The sequence below is a fragment of the Aethina tumida genome, chromosome 5 (assembly GCF_024364675.1).
Source record: "Aethina tumida isolate Nest 87 chromosome 5, icAetTumi1.1, whole genome shotgun sequence".
Taxonomy (NCBI): Eukaryota; Metazoa; Arthropoda; class Insecta; order Coleoptera; family Nitidulidae; genus Aethina; species Aethina tumida.
The window spans coordinates 3191469-3216658 of record NC_065439.1 but is presented as its reverse complement, the minus strand read 5'-3'; the positions used below and the strand labels follow the sequence as shown (position 1 = coordinate 3216658).

At 26.9% G+C, this 25190-nt stretch overlaps 2 protein-coding genes across 2 annotated transcripts in view; one reads left to right on the top strand and one right to left on the bottom strand.

Moving 5' to 3' along the window:
* Positions 1-24536, bottom strand: part of LOC109600683 (uncharacterized) — a 33891-nt gene extending 9355 nt beyond the window's left edge. The window contains exons 1-5 of the mRNA XM_020016858.2: positions 24255-24536; positions 19866-20072; positions 18354-18524; positions 6683-6800; positions 535-701 (exon numbers count right to left, since the gene is read on the bottom strand). Coding sequence (XP_019872417.1) covers positions 535-701; positions 6683-6800; positions 18354-18524; positions 19866-20072; positions 24255-24318 — 727 coding nt within the window. The 5' untranslated portion in view covers positions 24319-24536. The remainder of the gene's footprint in view (positions 1-534; positions 702-6682; positions 6801-18353; positions 18525-19865; positions 20073-24254) is intronic.
* On the top strand, positions 9598-11862 carry LOC109600682 (lysophospholipid acyltransferase 6). Its single transcript, XM_020016857.2, has one exon. It carries the CDS (start codon positions 9771-9773, stop codon positions 11205-11207), a length of 1437 nt encoding a protein of 478 aa, XP_019872416.1. The 5' UTR covers positions 9598-9770; the 3' UTR covers positions 11208-11862.
* Positions 24537-25190: the final 654 nt, after the last annotated feature.

Sequence of the window (25190 nt, the reverse complement as noted above, 5' to 3'; positions counted from 1 at the left end):
ACAATATTAATTAATTCGTTTTATTTAAATTTATGCCTTCAAAATTTGATGATATCAACGTCATTCAAAATTAAATAATCCATAATCTGTTTATAATTTGTAAATAACATTTAAATATATTATTAACATTATATTTAATTATAGTACTATATATTAAACCAGTTAAATTGTTTGCTTTATTAATTAATAATATATGATTAAATTATAATTTACTAAATAATATATATAATATAATATTCATTATTTTACTAAATTTTGTACTGTTAAGTTTTTAAGTTTAAAACAATATTTATTTAAATATATTTTTTGTTAATTTTAGTTTTAATTTAATTAATGTTAACGAAGTTTAATAGTTTTTAATTTTAAGTATTTTATAGAAGTGAATTCGATTTGGTGGAGAAACCTCCCCTTGACCCTCGACCCCGGAACCGGCCCGGAGCATTATTAAATAATGCATCTGCCGGCCCTGCCGGCCGGATTGCAATTTTAAATGTTAAACCGTAACGCCGAAACAAGACGGATCCGCTGATTTACCTGGATAATACATGGCCCTCTTGCTCACGGTGTAATTCGCCTGGGGTATGTTCAGCTCGCAGCCGAATTCCTCCGGTGCGATCAGAGACGGCACCTCGGCCACCGCCTTTATGTCGTACAGTCCGCCGTTCGTCATCTCCACTGATACCACCGAGTTGTTCACCTCGCTGAAACAGAAGAAAATATATTACCACTTAAAATATGTCAATTTGGACGACTGTAAAGTTTTTTCTTCTAGATTTTGTTCTAAATGTAGAAATATATCATAAACTTCCTTTCTGATTTTCTGAAAGCTTTGAAATATTTTGCGTTTCTTAAAAATTGTGCTGATTCAAAACTGCTCTGAAATTATCTAAAAATTAGAGAAGTACTCATCACAAATACTAAGAAAAATGTTATTTTAAATTATTTTAATTTGGTACTCAGAAATACTTCAGAGGTTTAAATTTGTTCATAATTTTTGAAGAGTAAAAATGTTTAACTGTATCAGAGAAATAATACAGGATACATTAAAGATTATCATAGAAATTTTGCAGGAATTTATTCTTTATTTAAACTTTCAAACGGAGAAAATTTTGTTGATTTAAATAAATATTTTGATGATTTCCTGAAAGCTTTGAAATATTTTGCGTTTCTTAAAAGTTGTGCTACTTCAAAACTGCTCTGAAATTATCTAAAAATTAGAGAAGTACTCAACACGAATACTAAGAAAAATGTTATTTTAAATTATTTTAATTTGGTACTCAGAAATACTTCAGAGGTTTAAATTTGTTCATAATTTTTGAAGAGTAAAAATGTTTAACTGTTTCAGAGAAATAATACAGGATACATTAAAGATTATCATAGAAATTTTGCAGAAATTTATTCTTTATTTAAATTTTCAAACGGAGAAAATTTTGTTGATTTAAATAAATATTTTGATGATTTCCTGAAAGCTTTGAAATATTCTGCGTTTCTTAAAAATTGTGCTAATTCAAAACTGCCCTGAAATTATCTAAAAATTAGAGAAGTACTCAACACAAATACTAAGAAAAATGTTATTTTAAATTATTTTAATTTGGTACTCAGAAATACTTCAGAGGTTTAAATTTGTTCATGATTTTTGAAGAGTAAAAATGTTTAACTGTATCAGAGAAATAATACAGGATACATTAAAGATTATCATAGAAATTTTGCAGGAATTTATTCTCTATTTAAATTTTCAAACGGAGAAAATTTTGTTGATTTAAATAAATATTTTGATGATTTCCTGAAAGCTTTGAAATATTTTGTGTTTCTTAAAAGTTGTGCTACTTCAAAACTGCTCTGAAATTATCTAAAAATTAGAGAAGTACTCAACACAAATACTAAGAAAAATGTTATTTTAAATTATTTTAATTTGGTACTCAGAAATACTTCAGAGGTTTAAATTTGTTCATAATTTTTGAAGAGTAAAAATGTTTAACTGTATCAGAGAAATAATACAGGATACATTAAAGATTATCATAGAAATTTTGCAGGAATTTATTCTTTATTTAAACTTTCAAACAGAGAAAATTTTGTTGATTTAAATAAATATTTTGATGATTTCCTTAAAGCTTTGAAATATTTTGTGTTTCTTAAAAATTGTGCTAATTCAAAACTGCTCTGAAATTATCTAAAAATTAGAGAAGTACTCAATACAAATACTAAGAAAAATGTTATTTTAAATTATTTTAATTTGGTACTCAGAAATACTTCACAGGTTTAAATTTGTTCATAATTTTTGTAGAGTAAAAATGTTTAACTTTATCAGTGAAATAATACGGGATACATTAAAGATTAACATAGAAATTTTGCAGAAATTTATTCTTTATTTAATCTTCTAAACGGAGAAAATTTTTGTTGATTTAAATAAATATTTTGGTGATTTCTTGAAAGCTTTGAAATATTTTGTGTTTCTTAAAAATTGTGCTAATTCAAAACTGCCCTGAAATTATCCAGAAATTATAGAAGTACTAATCAAAAATTATTATTTTAAATTATTTTTATTCGTTATTTAAACATATTTCACGTTAACAGAGAAATAAAATAGGACATATCTAAGAATAACAAAGAAATTTTTCAGGAATTTGATGTTTATTATAAGTTTTCAATTAAAAATAAATTTAGAGAATTTATTCAGTTGAAATATGATTTATTGGCGGTACGTATCGTGTTCTTGATGCATATTAAACGATTATAAATAATTCATAACCGTCAGGCCAGTTATCATTCACAAACTGCAACAAATATCTCGCAATTCTTTTCGAAAACGAAACAAAACCGCGTACATATGCAAATGGCATTCAAATTTATACGAGCCCCGTTCATACATTTAAGTAATTGAATGCGAAACGAAATTAATTAGCGAAACAAGCTCATAACACACGAAACGCGAAACGTTCGCAACAATGATCGCGTAAGTCACAATACGGCGCTAATAAATCCGTTGAAAGTTATGGCATTATGTTTCTACCTAAGCCGGGCATTACTCAAAAGCACTTTATTTCCAATGTCTCAGGAATCGTTAAACGGAAGCGCGACGGTATCATGTTTATGGGTTTATGGGCCGTTCCGGTGTACGAGGTGTTTTCAGGAATCTGCGGCGGTTCAAACTGAAATTAGTCTGAAAAGCCCGTCATTAAGAGGCGTCTGGAACAAATTTGGTACTCAGTTTTTTCACACTGGTTACCTCATTTATTCCTGCAAAATTTCTATGTATGTGATATATATCAAAGTTTTCAGAAAATCATCAAAATATTTATTTAAATCAACAAAACTTTCTGCGTTTGAAAGTTTAAATAAAGAATAAATTCCTGCAAAATTTCTATGTTAATCTTAAATGTATCCTGTATTATTTCACTGATGAAGTTAAACATTTTTACTCTTCAAAAATTATGAACAAATTTAAACCTCTGAAGTATTTCTGAGTACCAAATTAAAATAATTTAAAATAACATTTTTCTTAGTATTTGTGTTGAGTACTTCTCTAATTTTTAGATAATTTCAGAGCAGTTTTGAATTAGCACAATTTTTAAGAAACACAAAATATTTCAAAGCTTTCAGGAAATCATCAAAATATTTATTTAAATCAACAAAATTTTCTCCGTTTGAAAGTTTAAATAAAGAATAAATTCCTGCAAAATTTCTATGATAATCTTTAATGTATCCTGTATTATTTCTCTGATACAGTTAAACATTTTTACTCTTCAAAAATTATGAACAAATTTAAACCTCTGAAGTATTTCTGAGTACCAAATTAAAATAATTTAAAATAACATTTTTCTTAGTATTTGTGTTGAGTACTTCTCTAATTTTTAGATAATTTCAGAGCAGTTTTGAATTAGCACAATTTTTAAGAAACACAAAATAGTTCAAAGCTTTCAGGAAATCATCAAAATATTTATTTAAATCAACAAAATTTTCTCCGTTTGAAAGTTTAAATAAAGAATAAATTCCTGCAAAATTTCTATGATAATCTTTAATGTATCCTGTATTATTTCTCTGATACAGTTAAACATTTTTACTCTTCAAAAATTATGAACAAATTTAAACCTCTGAAGTATTTCTGAGTACCAAATTAAAATAATTTAAAATAACATTTTTCTTAGTATTTGTGTTGAGTACTTCTCTAATTTTTAGATAATTTCAGAGCAGTTTTGAATTAGCACAATTTTTAAGAAACACAAAATATTTCAAAGCTTTCAGGAAATCATCAAAATATTTATTTAAATCAACAAAATTTTCTCCGTTTGAAAGTTTAAATAGAGAATAAATTCCTGCAAAATTTCTATGTTAATTTTTAATGTATCCTGTATTATTTCTCTGATACAGTTAAACATTTTTACTCTTCAAAAATTATGAACAAATTTAAACCTGTGAAGTATTTCTGAGTACCAAATTAAAATAATTTAAAATAACATTTTTCTTAGTATTTGTGTTGAGTACTTCTCTAATTTTTAGATAATTTCAGAGCAGTTTTGAATTAGCACAATTTTTAAGAAACACAAAATATTTCAAAGCTTTCAGGAAATCATCAAAATATTTATTTAAATCAACAAAATTTTCTCCGTTTGAAAGTTTAAATAGAGAATAAATTCCTGCAAAATTTCTATGTTAATTTTTAATGTATCCTGTATTTTTTCACTGATAAAGTTAAACATTTTTACTCTTCAAAAATTATGAAAAAATTTAAACCTCTGAATTATTTCTGAGTACCAAATAAAAATAATTTAAAACAACATTTTTCTTAGTATTTGTGATGAGTACTTCTCTAATTTTTAGATAATTTCAGGGCAGTTTTGAATTGGAACAACTTTTAAGAAACACAAAATATTTCAAAGCTTTCAGGAAATCATCAAAATATTTATTTAAATCAACAAAATTTTCTCCGTTTGAAAGTTTAAATAGAGAATAAATTCCTGCAAAATTTCTATGTTAATTTTTAATGTATCCCGTATTATTTCACTGATAAAGTTAAACATTTTTACTCTTCAAAAATTATGAACAAATTTAAACCTCTGAAGTATTTCTGAGTACCAAATTAAAATAATTTAAAATAACATTTTTCTTAGTATTTGTGTTGAGTACTTCTCTAATTTTTAGATAATTTCAGAGCAGTTTTGAATTAGCACAATTTTTAAGAAACACAAAATATTTCAAAGCTTTCAGGAAATCATCAAAATATTTATTTAAATCAACAAAATTTTCTCCGTTTGAAAGTTTAAATAGAGAATAAATTCCTGCAAAATTTCTATGTTAATTTTTAATGTATCCTGTATTATTTCACTGATAAAGTTAAACATTTTTACTCTTCAAAAATTATGAAAAAATTTAAACCTCTGAATTATTTCTGAGTACCAAATAAAAATAATTTAAAACAACATTTTTCTTTGTATTTGTGATGAGTCCTTCTCTAATTTTTAGATAATTTCAGGGCAGTTTTGAATTAGCACAATTTTTAAGAAACACAAAATATTTCAAAGCTTTCAGGAAATCATCAAAATATTTATTTAAATCAACAAAATTTTCTCTTTGAATTGGCACAAAAATTTATTTAAATGTCTAAAATTTACCAAAGTTTCTATGTTATTTTTAAATATATATTGCACCATTTTACTGTTAATATTAAATAATTTTACTCTTTAGAAATGACTAGAAAATTTATCTTTCATGTTTCGTGTTGTTCATAACATTAATACATGATCATCATTGCATGTAAATCACTATTGTACTCAGTTTCAAGATTGTAAATTTCAACTTACGCTTGTTAATAACGTTAAATTCTCCTGCACTTTGTTCATTGTATCACAGTTATTAAATGTAAATTTATTCCCTCCGGCTCAGATCTTCCACAAACTTCACCATCAATTCCGATCAATACTTTAATCAAATATTTGTGTCGCATTAAAACTATGACAAATTGAAAAAGTTAAGATGGAATATTCGTATTCATTGTGCGGAGCATAGTTTTAAAACTGTCTGAGTCTTTTTTTGGTAAATTAATTCGCCGCAACTCTCAACAACAAGGTAAGATACTTTATGTTAATATTCCCACATCTTTTGCCTTCTTTCAGCGGCACATAAACCGTTTAACCGTAAACTTTTATTTATTATTTAGGCCGTCGTTAGCGGTATTAAAAAGAAACTGTTGTTGCAGAATTTAATACGAAAACGTCTGCCTCAAAATTGTCTCTGAAGTTGCGCAGAAAAATTAATTAAACCTGTAAGTTTCTTTGCCAGTTTTTTTATTGGAAAAGTTTCAGTAATGTAAGCACCAATAACCGCGGGGTTCTTCACATTTTTTTCAGTGTTTCATCAGCAATAACACCAGTTTTTCCAAAATATGAGACAACAAAATTATCCTTTTTTTGGGTTGACTCTGAGGGAAGACGCATTGACCCATTATTTATTTACATTTACAACACACAACAGAAAGAAATCTTCAAACCAAAAACGGAAACACTTCTGTCGCCTCCCCGGCTCCATAAATTTCAGAATTTATTATGAGCCCCGGTGTCATTTTTATTGCATGCGATGGAAACGAGTGTGTGTATCGATCCCGAGGAATATTTCATTGCCGTGCGGCGTAAGTCAAAGAGTGTCCCGCCGCATGGAGATGAAAAAAAATTGATATTTGATTTCTTACCTATTTCCCATCAGCAGACTCATGTTTGGCTTGGGGAAGACGCCTTCTGCATAACAAATCACTTGCAACGTCCCATCTCCGGTGTTGGCTTGACTCAGCTCCAGGCTCTTTTCAGGCACTGAAACAAGGACGAATGCTTTTCTGCTTTGGGGATTTCAGTTTTATGTGTATTGATACATTGCATACGTGTATATATAAAGTGTGCATGTAAGGTGTGCATTAGAAATTTTATATTTACACTGAGACAATTGTTTGCATGTTTCAAATGTCTATCTAAGGAAACAGGTGACGCTTCAGAAAGCTCATCAGGCATATTTATGTGGGAATTTTAAATTCTTTTGTTGCAAATTATTGTGTCTGTTATTTCTGTTATCATACTTTATTGGGTATTTTAAAATCAATAGACATAATTGGAAAGCTTAATCGAAAATTTTTATTTCCACATTAGTTTTTTCAAATATTTTATACAAATTTATTTGTATTGAATGTTTTATCTATTTAAGTAATGCTTTAAATAATTATTTTTACTAAAACCCTTATAAAAAATGTTTTTTTAATATATATTAATTTAGGAGAATAAATAAATTAAATATTGAAAATTTTAGCTCAAAATTTTAATCTAAAACATTTTAAATAATTATTTCTATTAAAATCCTTATAAAAAATATAAAATAATAAAGTTATTTTAATAATATATATTATTTTAAGAGAAAAATAAATAAATTTCAGTCTAAAATACTTTCAAAATTCTTATAAAAAATGTAAAAAATAAAGTCATTCTCATTCATTTTTATCATTTTAAGAGAAAAATAAATAATTTTGAAAATTTTGTCGCAAAATTTCTAAATTATGGTACCTTAAACAATTATTTTTACTAAAATTTTTATAAAAAACATAAAAGCTTATATTTAGATATTCTTTTTTCTTTTTTTATATTTCCAATGTTAAACTAAATATTTTCCTATTCTTTAATTTTAGATAATTAATTTTTTCTTTTTTTTTATAAATTAAATATTTTATCTATTTATTTATTATTTTTAATTTAAATTATATATTTATTTTTTAATTTTGATTTATATATTGTTTTTTTTTTAATTTAAATTAATTATTATATTACTTTTTTAATTTCAAATTAAACATTTCAATATTTTCGTATATTCAAATTAAAAATCTTTGAATTTTATATTAATCATTTTAATATATTTTTTAAAATTTTAAATTAATATAATTAATTAAAATATTAAATTAAATATATATATATATATATATAACTACATTATATATATATATATATATATATATATATATATATATATATATTTTTGTTACTTTTTAATTAAACATTTCAATATTTTCTTAATTTAAATTAAAATTAAATAATTACGGCAATTTTGTGTACTCTAGGTTGCCTACCTCCGACAAAAACGTTGAGCCAAATTTTTTTTTATTTTAATTAAAATATTTTATCCTGTTTATATATTATTTAGAATAAGATTCTTTGAAGATCTTTATTAAAACGTAAAAAAAATAGATAGGTTAGGTTAGTTATTTTAATTTTTTTTATTAACAATATTTTATTTGTTCAGGAGAAAATTAAATAAAGTTTTAATTGAATCTATTAAGTTTTAAATTAAAAACTCTTAAAAAACTAAAAAAATCCATAGATTTTTCTCGTTGAATAATAAGCACTTTGAATTAATTTGAAAATATAGTAAACACTGAATGTATTTGTTTAAAAACCAAATAAACAGAATGTTTATAAATTAAAGAATTTTGAGTAAAAAAAACATAATAAAATTGAATTTTTTACTTAACAGAATTCTAAATTATATATTTTTTTTAGACCTTAATAATTCTTTGACAACTGTTAAAAGGTTCTTTGTACATAAAGTTTTATTTATTCTAGAAACGATTACACATCTAAAAGTTTAATATCCTTGTTTGTACACAAGTACTTAAACTAGACTAATATGAATCCGTATAAAAGTAAAATAAAAAGCTGAAAATTTTAGTTGGAACAAAGAAATATTAAGTTTTAAATCAAAATATTTTTGTATTATCTTATTAATTTCAAAGAAACTATTATAAATACTTAAAATTAATTAAAATTGTATTTAACATATTATAACATTAACATGAACTTAAGTGACAAAATTTTTACAGAAGTAGTAAATAAACTTCCAACAACTTCTTTACTAATGGAATGAAAACTTCCAAATCGATTGATCCAAATTTTATCCAATTGATTTATTTTCCTGGATATAAAACCCTTGAAGAAGGATCATACAATAACTTGAACTTAACCCACGTCGTTCCCCTTAGACTTCAACTTTCAAAATTGGATTACTTTACCCCAATAATACCTAAATTACATTGTAGACACCTATATTTCCATATAACCTGTATTAATGTGCATATAAAAAGAGATTTTGTTTTTATAAATATAATATTCAAATTCTTTCCAATATTTGTAAACAATTAATATTGACTTTTATGTACCTGGGGAGTGTTCTAATTTTATCATGAGGATTTCCTCTTAAACGTAAAGACAATGACGTTCCCCAAGTTTATTTTTAACCGATCCAATAAAGAAACAAGTGCACCGTGATCACACATTAAATTAAACGGCTGACGTAGCAAAGTTAACCGCCCCATTTATTCGCATCATAAACAAAAATATTCCAACCAGAATCAAACGTAGGTCACGCAGCACGCGTAACGTAAAGAAACCTGCCACACCCACCACGCCATCTTGGTCCGCGCGCCGTCAGATGTCGCCACCCTGGGAACGCATCTCCGAGGCGTTATTTCCCATTGATAACGGCAAAAATTAACCGATAACGATTAAACAGAACCGATAAAACCGACGCCTAAAATCGTCACGATGAGTCACGCGCACGAAACCGACAATCGGCAGATGGCGCGTGGTCGGGCAACGCCGCACGCGTCATTCCGACCGAGTCCTGTCCGGCGACACCGTGCCCAAAACCCGACGTCGTGTGTCCCGGGTGAAAAACAATGAATTAAAACGTCAAACGTTGCGGTGTCATGTGAACTGTCCCGTCCGGTGGTGTGGTTCGAGTGAATAATGTACGAGGAATACGAGGGCAGCACCCTGTTGGAGGGCCTGGCGGCGGCCGTCGACCTGCCCCTGGACCAGGTGAACTTTTTCGCCGCGCAACTTGTTGCTCTGCTACTGGCGGTGGTTTACCGGAAGGGTTTCCACCCTTCCGTCACCAGCCACGGCCTGAGGCACTGCTACGGTTTGGCCGTGGGCATTGCCCTCATCTACTTCTGCTATGGCCTTCACACCTTGCATCTGTTCGTCATGTCCAGCATGTGCTTTATTTTGTTGAAAGTTGTGAGTCCCAGGACGGTGCACATTTACGTGTTGGTGGGCTCGTTGACCTACCTGTCGTTGATGCACGTGTGGAGGGTTTACTACAGTTATGGGTCCAATAAGATCGACGTCAGTGGCCCACTGATGGTGTTAACGCAGAAGGTGTCCAGTTTGGCTTTTAGTATCTACGATGGGGCGACGAAAAGTGAAGCCGAAATGACTGAGGCCCAGAAACGATTCGCCTTGCCTAAAGTGCCTACTGCCTTGGAGTACTACAGCTACATGTTCCTGTTTCCCACGGTACTGGCTGGCCCCACTGTGTATTACAAAGACTACCTCCAGTTCATTGAAGGGACGGACCAGCCACCCAATTTGAATCCCACCAAAACAGTCTTCAAAAAGGTACTCATCGCCTTGTCCTGCTGCCTTGTGTTCATCCTCCTGAACCCGCACTTCCCAATAAGACGCATCAAGGACGAGCACTTCCTCGAAACCACCGACTTCAGTTACAAGCTCTACTATCTGGCCATGTGCACCAACCTGGTACGGTTCAAGTACTACTTCGCCTGGATAATGGCGGACGCCATCTGCAACAACGCCGGCCTGGGCTACAACGGCCAAGACCCCGACGACAACCCGAAATGGGACAAGGTCTCCAACGTGGACATAGCCAAGTTCGAGTTCGCCCCCAGCCTGAAGGACGCCATCGAGGCGTGGAACAAGGGCACCAACATCTGGCTCCGCTTCGTCGTCTACGAACGTGCCCCTCGCTTCAAAGTCTTCCTAACCTACGCCCTGAGCGCCCTGTGGCACGGCTTCTACCCCGGCTACTACATCACCTTCTTCACCGGCGCCATCTTCACGGTGGCGGCCCGGATCGTGAGGAAGAACGTGCGGTACTACTTCCTGGAGAACGCGGAAATGAAGATGTTCTACGACGTGCTCACGTTCGTGGTCACCAGGTTCGTGATGGCCTACGTGACGTTCCCGTTCGTGCTGTACGAGTTCTGGGCTTCCGTCGCCTTGTACAACAAGCTGTTCTGGCACCTTCATTTGGCGGCCATCCTCACCATCGTGCTGGTGCCCAACTGTCTTCCACGCAGCTACGCGGCCAACCCGGCCAAGAAAGAGGAGAACGTCAACATAGTGCGGGTCCTCAGGTCCGGCTCATACAGAATCGACTAACTACTATTAAGTTGTTTATTATTGATTAAATTTAAGTCACACCTGTTCACAACGTACAAAAGGCGAAATTATATGTCCATAACCTTTCGCAACGTATTTTGTTGATGTACAAATTTAACCGCAACTTAAATTTGTTACGAATATGTGCCTTAATTTCGTCCTCTCACACACACACACACCACAATTTAACGATTAACATCAAAATATGTGATTTATGTAAATGTTCCCTAATAGACTGACCTCGGATGATAGATTTTTATACTCCAGATTTTTACTGACCAAGCTGAACGTGCAGTTAGATTGTTCTATTTTTGTAACCGATTTAGCGAGATTAAAATGGCACGATGGACAATTTACCTTTCAAAACGGATGGATATATTTAACGTAACAATTTATGTTTGGTATTTATTTCTTGTTTACTGAAAAAACAGGAACGCATTTCGCTATGACAATAGACTATACTCATTTTATTATTTGTTTTTTTTTTTTAAGAAAGACAGACTGTTAAGTTAGTGCTCAAAGAGTTGTACACGATAACTGAAAAGAACTACGTATTTATGTCTATTTATTCTGTTTGTTTTATTTTTTAGACAGAGAAACTGGTCTTCCTTTTGTGAATAATTAAATTTTTGTTTATAAAATGTTTTTATTGAAACTGGCATTTTATTTTTAACTCCTGACTTTTGCCACATAATATTTAATTGTGTTAATAAGCATGTTGTAAAAGAGGTAAGTATAAAATATAAAAGTTATATAAACCTTTGAATTCATTATACAATTTTTCATATTTTACTCTCAGCAAATTATCAATCTATTCAATAATTAAATATACTTTTTAAATTTATAAATTATTCATATTTTTTTATTCAAATTTTACACCAACGCTTGATTTTATATTTTTTACATTTTACCCCCAATATCACACTCAATTTACTTAATTAAATAAAATTTGCAAATATATTTTATAAAATTCATAAATTGTATTTTTATTTAAATTTTATCACATAACTTTTAATGACATTTTTAAAACATTTGAATTTATAATTTGTGACATTTTACTGTCAATATAAAATGTCGATTAATTTTATAATAAAATAAAATTTAAAAATATGTTTTTTAAAATTCAAAAATTGTTTGTATTTACGTTTAAATTTTACTCATTTAACACTTTTATTGTCATACCTTTAAAACATTTGAATCTACTAAATAATTTTTGACATTTTACTCCTAATTTATATTATATATATATTTGAAATTTTTTAAAAATTATAAATTGTTTGTATATTTATTTAAATTTTACTTCAAAACTTTTAATATTATTATAATTTTTGACATTTTACTCCCTATATAAAATATTGTAATACTGTTAAATGACAATTTATTTAATAATTGAATAAATTACATGTTACATTTTTTTATATTTGTTTTTTTTTGTTTATTTTATTTCAGTACAAAGTAAATTAAGACAGATTTTTAATAACCCATCATGAAAATACTTTCAACTAAATGACACACAATTATTATGTGGATTATATATGTTTAATGTTATAGATTAGTATTTATCAATCAATCATAAATTATAAATTTAATTGAGTATTTTTAAATATAGTATATCCTAAAAACAAATTAAAATTTTAAAATTTAATTCTGGAAGTTACGAATTATTTGTATTTTTCTTTAATTTTTTTATATATACAACATTTTTAGCACACTTATATATTTATTTTTAAACATTTTATTCCAAATATTCAAATTGAAAGTACTTTTACACATTGTTCTTAACTACTGAGTACTATAAATTGAATTAATCAATATTTTCATATAAAATTGTAACACATTACTTTATTTTGATAAAAAGTAAGTTTAATTAGAAATAGTTCGTAAATATTTGGACGTTAACCATTATATAAATCATTAAAATTATATTAAAAGCTATAATTAAAGTCTAAATTAAATTTTTCTCAATTAATTTCAACATTGAACTCGTTCCTATTTGAGTTTATATCCAATATAATAAAACATAATAAAATCCTGTGATTAAATTTTTAAGTTTTAATATTAGTTTTTGTATATGTTTAACAAATAATTATATTTTAGCAAACATAATTAATTTTTTACATCAAGAACATCCCAAATAACTTTTGTCACTTTTTTCTCAACTACAGAATTAATTCCATTAATTAATATAATCACATGGAACAAAAAATTACAAATATTTACTGTTAACCATTATAAAAGTCATTAAAACTATATTGATTAAACTGCAAATTAAAGGTTTCTGAACTAATTTTATCATCGAAACTACTCTTATTTGATTTTATGACGTAAATATTAAAAAGGTAATAAATTTGTGCCATCAAATCTGAGGTTTAATAAAAATTTTTAATTGTTTCTATTTAACTATTCGTTCTCAAATTAAAACGCCTTTGATAACACACATTACGAAAATATAATCAATTACATGATAGAATTGTCATGTAGATTATATTTTTAATTTAGTATTCATAACTTATTACACATTTAATTCGGTTTTATCTTATTAATGTTGCAGTAAATCACTATATTTTACTATTCATATATGTTCATTTAGTTGTTCAGTTCATCAAGGAACAAAGTAAATGTTGCACAATGATTTGACCAATTAAAACGAGTAATTTCAGTGAAATTGGCACGAGAGAAAGTTTACAACTTTGAACCACACAATTTTCTAATCAAAATTAAGTACTTAAATATTTCCTGAATTAACTAATTATGTTGTTATGTTTTTATAGTAATTTTTAATTTTAATTCAACTTTGGCAAAACGATTGAATCAATTAATGTTTAAACAACAAAGGAAAGATATTAAGGTTTAAAAACATTATACGAAAGATCATTAACTTACAAATTGCTGTTTTTATAAATTTGCAAACAAAACGGATTTTTTAAAAAATATACGCAATAAAAATTTAATTGAATATTTAAGTGAGTATTGTTTAAAACAGACAATCGTCCCCATAACCCATTTTGGAATTTAATTATTAGACAATAGAAATAATTTTTGTCCCGATATCACAGTACCAACTGGTTAAAAAATGTTGAAATAGGATTTTCTGCAATGTAATTTAAAAAATGTTTCTTTCCTTATTATCACACTTATCTTATGTAATGTTAATCTCCCAGTTAAACAATCATCTGCTTAAACATAGGGCGTGTTAAAAATCTGAACGGACGTATCAATTACGCACCGAGATAAAACGTTTCTTGGAAGGTGGAACGTGTGGCCTAGACACTGTAGTGGCGTGATATTAGATATTAGAGGCCATTAACTTTAATTAACGTGTATTACTAATCGTAAGACGTGCGTAACAAATCTATATTTGGAGATTAATTTTTAATACAGATGTGTTTATTAATGATGAAAATCATATTGGATTAGTGCAGAAATTAGCCTGATTTAGCCGGACTGTCCAAGCAAATTTCTCCGCATAATATTAATTTATAGAGATTACACTGCGAGCTTAAATGGTCAATTGAAGAACATGTATATTTAGTTTAATCAGATCGTAATCAGATTAAACTAAACCATGGACATAAAGGATTTTGCACTATTATTGTTTGTAATTAATTCATCCAGTTCTGCTTATTTAGTGATTAAATGAATTGTTTGCAGTATATGTTCCACAAAGTAAATTTACGATGGGAAAATTATAATATATAGATATGAGAACAAATAAGATACGTTATCTGCAACATGAATTCAATTTATTATTGGGGAGGACTGTCTGATGGTTTCCTAGCCTAAGCCAGATATGATGCTCTAGTATTAAATAAGTGACATCTTTCTTAAATACAAGCTTTCACAAAAGCGCTATCAAACTGTCAAGCTTCTGCCTTCTTTAGTTTGTGACTGGCAACCATTACATAAAACTTAAGTTCCATCAAAATGTTGGGTAAAATTTTATTGGGGACTTGAAATTGAGTTTTGTCATGGACAGAATTTAGTTTTGTTTATCTGAATATTTCCAGCTGAGTAAAAGATCCTTACGTAACAATTGTATGTTACAATTTAATGATTTTTATTTATACGTTGGGCGCCACTTTAGTTTTCTAAGTTGATCATTAAAATTAATATACTTTTCAAAGGAAGCTAACTGGATAAAGTGTATTATAAGATTTTTTAAACCAGTAGACTATAATTTAATTTTAAATTTGTATTTAAGTGAGTTTTATCCACATCTTTATATATTCCTTTGAAACGTTGGGCGCCACTTGATAACTAAAGTAATTGGCAAAGAAGTAAATAAACTACTTATTAACATTTTATATTAAAAATTTGAATATTCTGTTATAAGCTTACAACTTTTAGTTGATTTTGATTATATATTTTTTTAAAAAATCCCGAGCCGTACTAACGAATTTTAACTTTTTTGTATAAGTATGTTTGTAAAATAAATTTACATAAATAAATACTGCGAACCTGAATTTGTGATTAGGCATGGACAGATTGAATTTTTGTTTATTTTATTTATTTCCAGTTGAATAAAATAAGGTAAGAAATTAACTGGTGATATATATTATGATTTAACGTTTTTCATTTAAACGTTGGGCGCCAAGATAATAATTATATGTTAATTCACATATTTCTCAACAGAAACTGAGTGCACAAAGTGAATCATAACATTATTTAAACAAATAGATTGCGTATGGAATATAAATTTGCATTTAAATGAGGTTTATCTCCGTAATTTCATATTTTTGATTAAAATGTTGGGCGCCAATTAATAACTGAAATAATTGGTAAAGAGATAAATCAACTGGTTATTATCAATTTACATCGAAAATTTGAATATTTTATTTTAAGTTTACTAATTTTAGTTGATTTTAAAATTATTATGTTTATTAAAATAAAAACTGAAACGACCTAATTAATATTTTTCATTTAAACGTTGGGCGCCACATCAGTTGTTTTCAAGAAAATAATTGTAACTCATATATTTCTTAACAGAAACTGACTGCAACAAGTGAATCATAGCAACAAATCACAACAAACAAATAGATTGTGTTTAGAATATATATTTGCATTTCAGTGATGTTTAACTCAGTAATTTCATGTTCTCGATCATGATAACTGAATTAATTGGTAATGTGTTAAATCAACCAATTATTAACAATTTACATCGAAAATTTGAATATTGTATTTTATGTTTACTTCTTTTAGTTGATTTTGAGTTCATTATGTTTATTAAAAAAAGAACCTGAGACGACCTAATGAATTTTAATATTCTTTAAACAATAAAGTATGTTTGGAAAATAAATTTGTACAAAATTGATGATAAAATATCATGTACATATTTACTATCTCTAAAGGAATAACATTCCTGTAATCTAATAAATTTTTAATACAACTTAAATGTTTAAATAATATTAAATAATATAATAAAGCATTGGTTAACAATAAAATTTAAAAAAATAATACATATTTATAATTAATATTATTTGAATATTTCAAGTTGAATTAAGGAAATAAACAGTAACAATTCTGTATTGTAATTAATATTTTTTATTTAAACGTTGAGCGCCACATTAGTTGTTTCCAAAATGATTATTATATGTATATTTCTCAACAGAACTGGAGCATACTAAGTGAATTATACCATTCCTTAAACAAATTGATTGTTTGTAATATAAATTTGCATTTAAGTGAGATTTATATACATAATTTTTTTATTTTTGTTCAAAAAGTTGGGCGCCACTTGTTAACTTTAAATATAAATTGTTAATTACTAATTACTAAAATACAAATAAAGATTAAAATTTTTTGTGTATATATTTAAGAAGTTCAATGAAATTACAATAAATATTAGTTTTGTGATACTGTTATCTAATATTAACATTGAAATATATTCCAAACAATGCCAACAAAAATATTATTAATAATAAATTATTTTAACAGCATATCCTATCCTTGATTATCAGTCTAACGTACACTGCAATTAAAAAGAAATTACACGTTTTTAGTCACGTAAACAGTTTATCATACACAGTTACTCTTTGACTCGTGAATAAACAATATAAACTTTTACAATTGGTGTTAATTACAGTTCCTGATATTAATGAACTTAATAACCAATTCCGTAAATCAACAACCACTTCCAAGAATAGTTACAAACTAAATCAGTGACCATTCGAAATTGTTTCGAAATTAATTTTAGAGAACTTTTATGTAAAAATCATTATTTATCATTATATTATGGGGTTTAATTGTATTACATAAAATATTTTAATTTCAAACATTTATTTCGATATTAATATAAATGAAAATAATAAAATGAATTACATTTATATAAACTAATTGTGATTTATGACTGTAATACTCTCCAAGCTAAATTGTAATAATTTAAATTATTTAAATGTCATATTTCATCCAGGTTTTATTATTTTGTTAAATATAAATTGTAATGAGAAAAGGAAGAGAAAAAACAATTTAATTTGTGTCTATCCTAAACTTTATTCCACCTATTTATTTGTGAAACTAAAATAAATAATATAACATGAGCGACAGTGCAGATTAAAAATGCAATATATGACAGAATAAAAAGCAATTTAATATTATGAGAAAAATGATTAAAACAATTTAAATACCAAAAATAATGTAAAAAGTTACAATTTAGTTTTCAGTTAACTAAAATAAAAGGGGATTTTGTGTTATTTTGTGACCTTTCGAAACAAAGGAATTAAAAAAAAAATGGTCAAATTTATTACTTTTTGAGTAGTATATTTGAGTTCAATGAAATTGCCATAAATATTTGTTCTGTGACACAGCACAAAATTGAATTCTTTTGTCTAATAATTAAAATTGAAATTAGATTACAAACACGACTGTTCATCACAGACAATGCCAACATAAATATTCAATTATATTTCCAATTTTTTATTTCACACAATATTCAATTTTTGATTAAATATTTGAAGTTTGGAAATTACAATTTAAATTTAGACAAAAAGTTGTGGATTCCTCATTAAGTTTGCAGTGTCCCTGGCTAGACGGTAATTTTTCGAGACATCCCACTCGATCACCCCCTTAATTAATCTGCTCAAGTCCTCGAACCGGACAGAGCAAAGGCTTGGACAACATAAGGGCTAGCATGGGCTTAGAACTACTTACCAGGGACCAGCATCGTCTTAGTCTTCCGATCTTCGTTCAAGTAAGTGGACACCTGACAAGTGTAATTCCCGGATAGATCCGGACCGGGCTGGATGATATGTAACGCCCTGTGTTGCGTGTGCACGTCCTTACTCGCCGAGTAGTTCAGGTTCAGGCGACCCTTCAGGATTCCTGGCAAATTAAATTAATTAAATTATCAATTATTCAAAATAAATATGCTTTTTATAGATTTATCTTATAAAATGTAATAAATTTATCCCCATTTAGAACTTAATTTGATTATTATACATACATAATTTGAGTAAGTGATTATACAGATATAGGTAATCGTTTTATCATTCACATATTTAATTAAACAAATCGAAACGTTGTTAAATATTTTGTTAATATTCTGAAATAAATTTCGATATATAAACACATAATTAAAATTGAACAGTCAAATTAATAAATATCATTTGAGATTATGTAAATAAATCGAGGCATATATTTTATATTTTAAGTTACTAAATTTACCTCCAATATTTTATTATATATAAATTAATTTCAGCAGAGTCGTAATCCATTTGAATATTAATTGGTTTTCAACAATTACGTTGTCAATTTAGATTGCCTATTTTCAGTAAAATTAAATTTATATATAGATAATATCTGAATATTGTAATAGAAAATTAATTGAAAATTTGTCTAATAATTAATTGAATAATAATTTTTATATGTTTTTATTTTTATTAAAAAAATTTAGTGTCATAAATAAATACAATAAGTAAGTGAGTTTATACAAATTATAATTTCTTTGTAAATTTAAAGTAAGAAGTCGTATAATTTTATATTTAAAAATTATAATTTGGTGAATTTTTTGTCACCAACTAATAAAAATGAACTAAATAATACATTTTATTTTGGGTAAATTTTAAAATAATGTTTTGTGTCCATCACATTTCCTGCAAACTTAGTAAATATTTAAGTTTATTTTAATTATATTTTTTTCATTTTCATTTAAATTTCAAAGTAAAAAGTTCTAAGCACTTGTTTTATATTTAAAATTTATTATAATTTGGTGAATTCTTATATTTGTCACCAACTAATAAAATATATAAATATTGTTATTAAAGTTACCAATACATTAATTGCCATATAAGTTTATATATAATTTATTTGTTTTTACAATCTAAATGTAAATATTTATTATTATAATAATTTAATGATTGTTTAAAATTTATCATCGAGAAATAAAAGTCATCTCAGTCGTTATCTTTTACCATTTTAATATATAAACAATAATTGAAAATTACATCAAATTGATTGTGAAATTACAAAGTAATTAAACTTATGATAACTAAAATTATTGTTTATTTATATTTTATAAATAAAAAATGAAGAAATTTATATATTTAACTCAATAGGAAATCCTTATTAATTAAAATTCCATAATTAATAAAATCTAATAATAGTTTTAAATGACCAAATTGGGTGTTTTTTTTTTTTTAATTTTAGGGTAGGACACTCGCTCACCTAAAACTTGGGGTTTCTTGTGGTGGTTCGGAATCCATTGGTAAACCGGTATGCGTAAATCGTTGAAGAACCATTTAACAACCAGATCGACCTCGTTCGAATCTTCCAGGGCGTAATCGCAATCCAGCAGGATGGGCCTTCCGGGATGCGCCACCGCCGGAACCTGGAGCTTGTTGATTTTGACACACCAGACTGGTCCCAGTGAAACTGCAACAATAAATCCTTTGATTGGATAAATGTTTTTCAATTGGCACACTGATAATAAAGTAAATTGATTTAATTAATCCGCATTTATTTATTTTGGCTCTAATTGAAAAACGTGGTGCACAAACAGAGTGTGTAAATTACATGGGGGGGTTTTAACAGTTTAATGAAATTTCCTGGGCGTCAACAAATTATATGTAATAACAAAAAATGCGAAGAACACAGTAACAGACAAGATTCGTCTAATGAAAATAAACGTGTGCCTTTAGTTTAGGTTAAATTCGCAGTTAATCTAAAGTTTTGTGCCATATAAGGTTACAAGCTATTAGGGAAGTTTTAATTTGGCGATATTAAAGTTGAACTCCCCGCCTCGGCAACTCCAACTCCGGATATAAAGTTTTCATAGCGGACCTGATTACTTTATCATTTTTATTACTTTCTGCTTTGGCCTCTCTCTAAAATGCGACCTGCAATTTTTCCTTTTTTTTTTCCAAAATTACAATTTAATACAGTTTGACTTTAAATGTTCTTTTCATACCACTTTAATTGCCTTTCTTGAACTTTCCCCGTGTACACGGCGCCTGCAAATTTACTTCTGTTCGATTTTAATTTACGTTTTACAACAAAATCTCGGCCCAAACAGAAGTTTCCTCCATTCCAACTTTCCAACTTTTGTTGGCAAACAAATTGGACACTTTATGTTAACACCCCTCAGTTTTATATTCCTGCAAAGTATTGAGTTTTATTATTATTACCTGCCCTAATAATAAACTTTTCGTGCGTCAGTTCTAAAATGATTGAAAATATGGTGAGGCCAAGGTCAAGGATGCCGACTCAAAAGCTCCCAACGCAAAGTTGTTTTAGCGCCCCAAGGCTGGGAAGTAGCTTGGCTTTTAAAATGGTTTCTTAAAGCTGTCAAAGAATATACAAGTTTAATCTGTTGTTATTTTCTAAAATACCCACTTTAATGTTTTATTAAGGGATCTTTTTTTTAGAATGTATAAAAATATGAAGTTTTCCTGCAATTAGTCCTGCTACTAACAATGTACTTATCATTTGTTTGTGAAGTGGAGTCAAATAACGTTTGTTATCAAAAATTATTTTATAATTAATCAAAAAGTAATGTTCTATTTGTATCTATTGTCATGTTATAAGGCTAAAAATAAAAGTAAAATAGAAAATAAATAAATATTTGTCTGTAATTTACCCTAATTTGTGTTTAATTTACTTGAATAATTTCAATATATACACACATAAATGTTTACCCAATTTTTACCCACTCATAAAAAAATAATACATAAAGTGAGGTCCATTTTGTTCGAATTTAATTTTAATGCTGAACCGAAAAGTATCGTTGGTTCAACTAATTTACATTAATGTTGAAGTTAATCTAAATATTTAAATAGTATTAATGAGTTTGTTTATGACTTTCATTTCCAACAGTTTCATTTATTAATATTACATATAATACATAAAACTTTGGTATTATTTTAATAACTTTTATAATAATAAAAAATTACTTTTATTTTATTTCTAACGTAGCAATTTAATTTTAACATTTTGTCTTTAGTTTAGCTTATCATAGTTATCAAATTTAATTTTAAAATAACGGAAGTGGTATGACATACTTTGAGAGTTTATCTAAATATTTAATACGCGGTGTTAAGGAGTTTTTTTATTATTTTGTTTCATTATTAACGAAATGAAATTCTTTAAGTTGTACTTAAAATTTTAATATGTTAATGAAAATATTATAATGAAAAAGATTAATGACATTTACAATTGTATTTTCAAATAGACAATTTAATAATACATTGGTTGTACACTTTAAGGTAAAACTTGATTAATTAAAATTAGTAAATTAATTAAGAAATCGATTTTATGTCTTACTTTAAATTTGAAAGTAACTTATTATCTTAACTATCTTCCAGGTTTTAAACCTTTGTTTTTCTATTTTAACATTAATTAAAATTAACGAAAACTAAGAACAAATGAAACAGTTTTTATGCCAAAATTAAAATTCTAAATTAATTTTTTTTATATTAAAAATTTCGTAGGTTTAAATCTTTTTTAAACTGACTAAAATTAAAAATAAAGACCTGAAACATTTACATAAATATTTCACTGTTTCCCTTTTAGTTGTGTTGCTTCACAAAAGAAGAAAGAAAAAAAGGAAAATGTCTTTTAAATGAAAAAAAAAAAACAAATTTGGAACAATTTTTATTATGTTAAAAGTTTTGTAAGTTTTAAACTATTGTTAATGATTTTTTAATGACAAGAATTTGAATAAAATTATGAATAAAGATCTGAAACACATAATTAAATATTTCAGTTTTCTTTTTATTTTTTTTGGTTCACAAAAATGATCCAAAAACAAGAAAAATGTCCAATTTTGAAATGAAATGGTTTTTTAAACTTTTTATTATATTAAATAACTTATAGATTTAAATCTTTTCTATTATTATTAACGAAAACTAAGAATAAAGAAGTGAAACTTACAAATAAGTATTTTATTGTTTCTTTTTTAGTTATGTTGGTTCACAAACAAAGAAAAATGTCTAATTTTTAAATAAAATAGTTTTTATGCCTTATTTTTGTAGGTTTAAACCATTTTTTTTAATTTAATGATTTTTTAATGACAAAAAACTTCACTAAAATTAAGAATAAAGACATCAAACATACAAATAAATATTTTACTTTTCCATTTTAGTTTTGTTGTCTAAAACCAAGAAAAATGTCTAATCTGACTGCCTTTTTATTATATTAAATTTCTTGTAGGGTTAAAACTTTCTTTGTAATTTTCAAATTATTTAAATTAATTATTATTTTAGTTATGTAAAAAGCAGTAAATAAAGTAATGCAAAAATAAGAAAATTTTTTAGAATGAAATAATTTTTTGTCTTATTTTTATTAATTTATTAATTAAATTGAATTGAATTATTTAGAACAAAGAAATCAACAAATAATTATTTTCTTTCTTTTTTTACTATTATCAGTGCTACAAATTCATAAAATTTAATTTTACAATAATAAAAGGATATTTATTAATATAATCTCATACTTTTATAATTTAAGTGTTGAGTGTTGATATATTATTAATTATTATTATTCTATTGTTTCAATTAATTTTATTCTTTTGTTTCAATTGAAGTTGAGTTACTAATTAAATTTTTAAATGTAATTTTTACAAATTACTGTTTCTTTTTGTATTTTGTTAATAAATAATATACATTTATTCAAAATAAAAGTGTTATTAAGTATTATTTCAAGTTAATCAAATCGTTGTAGTAAAAATATTTAAATTACCATTCATTCTTTTGGGGAAAATATAAAATGTAGATAAAAATTTAATATTTATTTATCCTTTTATTTATAAAAATATCAGATATTATTATATTTAATAAAATGAATATTTAATCTATTATCTATGTCCTCATACTTTATTTCATATAAAACTTTGAATGAACTAAATATTCATTATAACTGAAAAAAAAAATAGATTAAATTATATGGTATGGTCTTATTATACCAAATAACCCATTTAGTCCTGAACGTTACTCCTATTTACATATTAATTCAATTTTTTAATGATAATGAATTCAACGAAAACCGAGGAAAAAGAAAATAAACATACAAATGAATATTTTATAGTTTCCTTTTCGGTTCTATCGCATTACAAAAACAAAAAAAAATATATGAAACATACAAATGAATATTTTATTACTTCATGTTTTATCAGCACACAAAAACTTATAATTATCAACAGTACTTTTATAGTAATTAGTTTGTTTTATACAGTAAAATTATATTATTTTATACCAAATTTATTGTTACAATAACTGTATTAATTGGTACGTTAAATTTACGTAATTTTCATCGTTTTTATAACGGAATTGGAAAAAGGAACATCATGTTTGTATAAATTAATTTTTATCTTTTAACACATGTTTTAACCTATTTTTTATTTAAAAGTGACTTAATTTATTATTATTTTTCATATTTTATTTTTTCATTTTTTTATAAATAATATTTATATTTTATAGTGTTAATTAAATATTATTTATAACAAAATTATCTTTGTTTAATTTTATATAATTGACATAAACAGTTAATTTTTGTTTATTAAAAATATTTTTTTCTCTAATTATATTAATTTAATTATTTTTTTAACGACAATCAACTTACCGACAATTTGAAATATTTTAAAAAGTAACTTGTACTGTCCACTAAAAGGTCTGTTAAACTTCATGATTGCACCAATACGATTAAAAAACGATTTCAGACCTCAGTGATCAGCCAATCGGTAATCATCATATTTATCGGGCGCCGCAACAATATTTTAGGCCGTAAATTTCCCAAAAAAATAAAATTTATTCCAAATTCAATCCCATCGCGACCTCATGAATGGGGTGGTAGGCCCGAACACGTTTCCGTGACGTTTCCGCTGCGTCCAGTCGGACAATTGGACTCGGGGGTCGGTGGTGTACTGACGCTCGGCGTCGCGACGTCTTAGTTCTTCGTGCCGTCGGCGTGCGCATGTGCGGCATTCCTTTACGCGACGCGACAATCAAAATTTAAATTAATTGGGTGGGTGCGAATTGTTGGGACCGTGGCACGCGTTTCGACTGACTTTCTACGAGTTTAATTGTGGTTGATGTAAAACTATGTTTATGTGAAACCAAACGACTAAACAAGTTTGAAAATTGTTGAAAAACAATGTTTTACACGTTGTAATTATTAGATATTAAATAGTGATGAGTTTCAAATGAATAATACTATTTTACTGTACATCCAACAATTAAAGTTAAATTAATTAAAAGCACGAGAATTCTTGGAATCGTTGTTAGCAATTTGATTCACTTTGAGTGCGTTTAATTCTGCAACAAGATCTATTTAACTACACAATTATTTAAGGGATTAAACAAGTTTAAAATTGGAAAACTCAAGAGTCTTTCAACTGGTAATTAATACATCTACAACGAATACTATTTTTGAATTTATTTATAACCAGCAATGTTGTAATGATTTACAAAGACATTTGAAAAACTTAGAACTAAAGGATTCTTACAGCTGTATATCTCACTTACTTTACATCTGACAACAAAATTTAATTAATTAAGT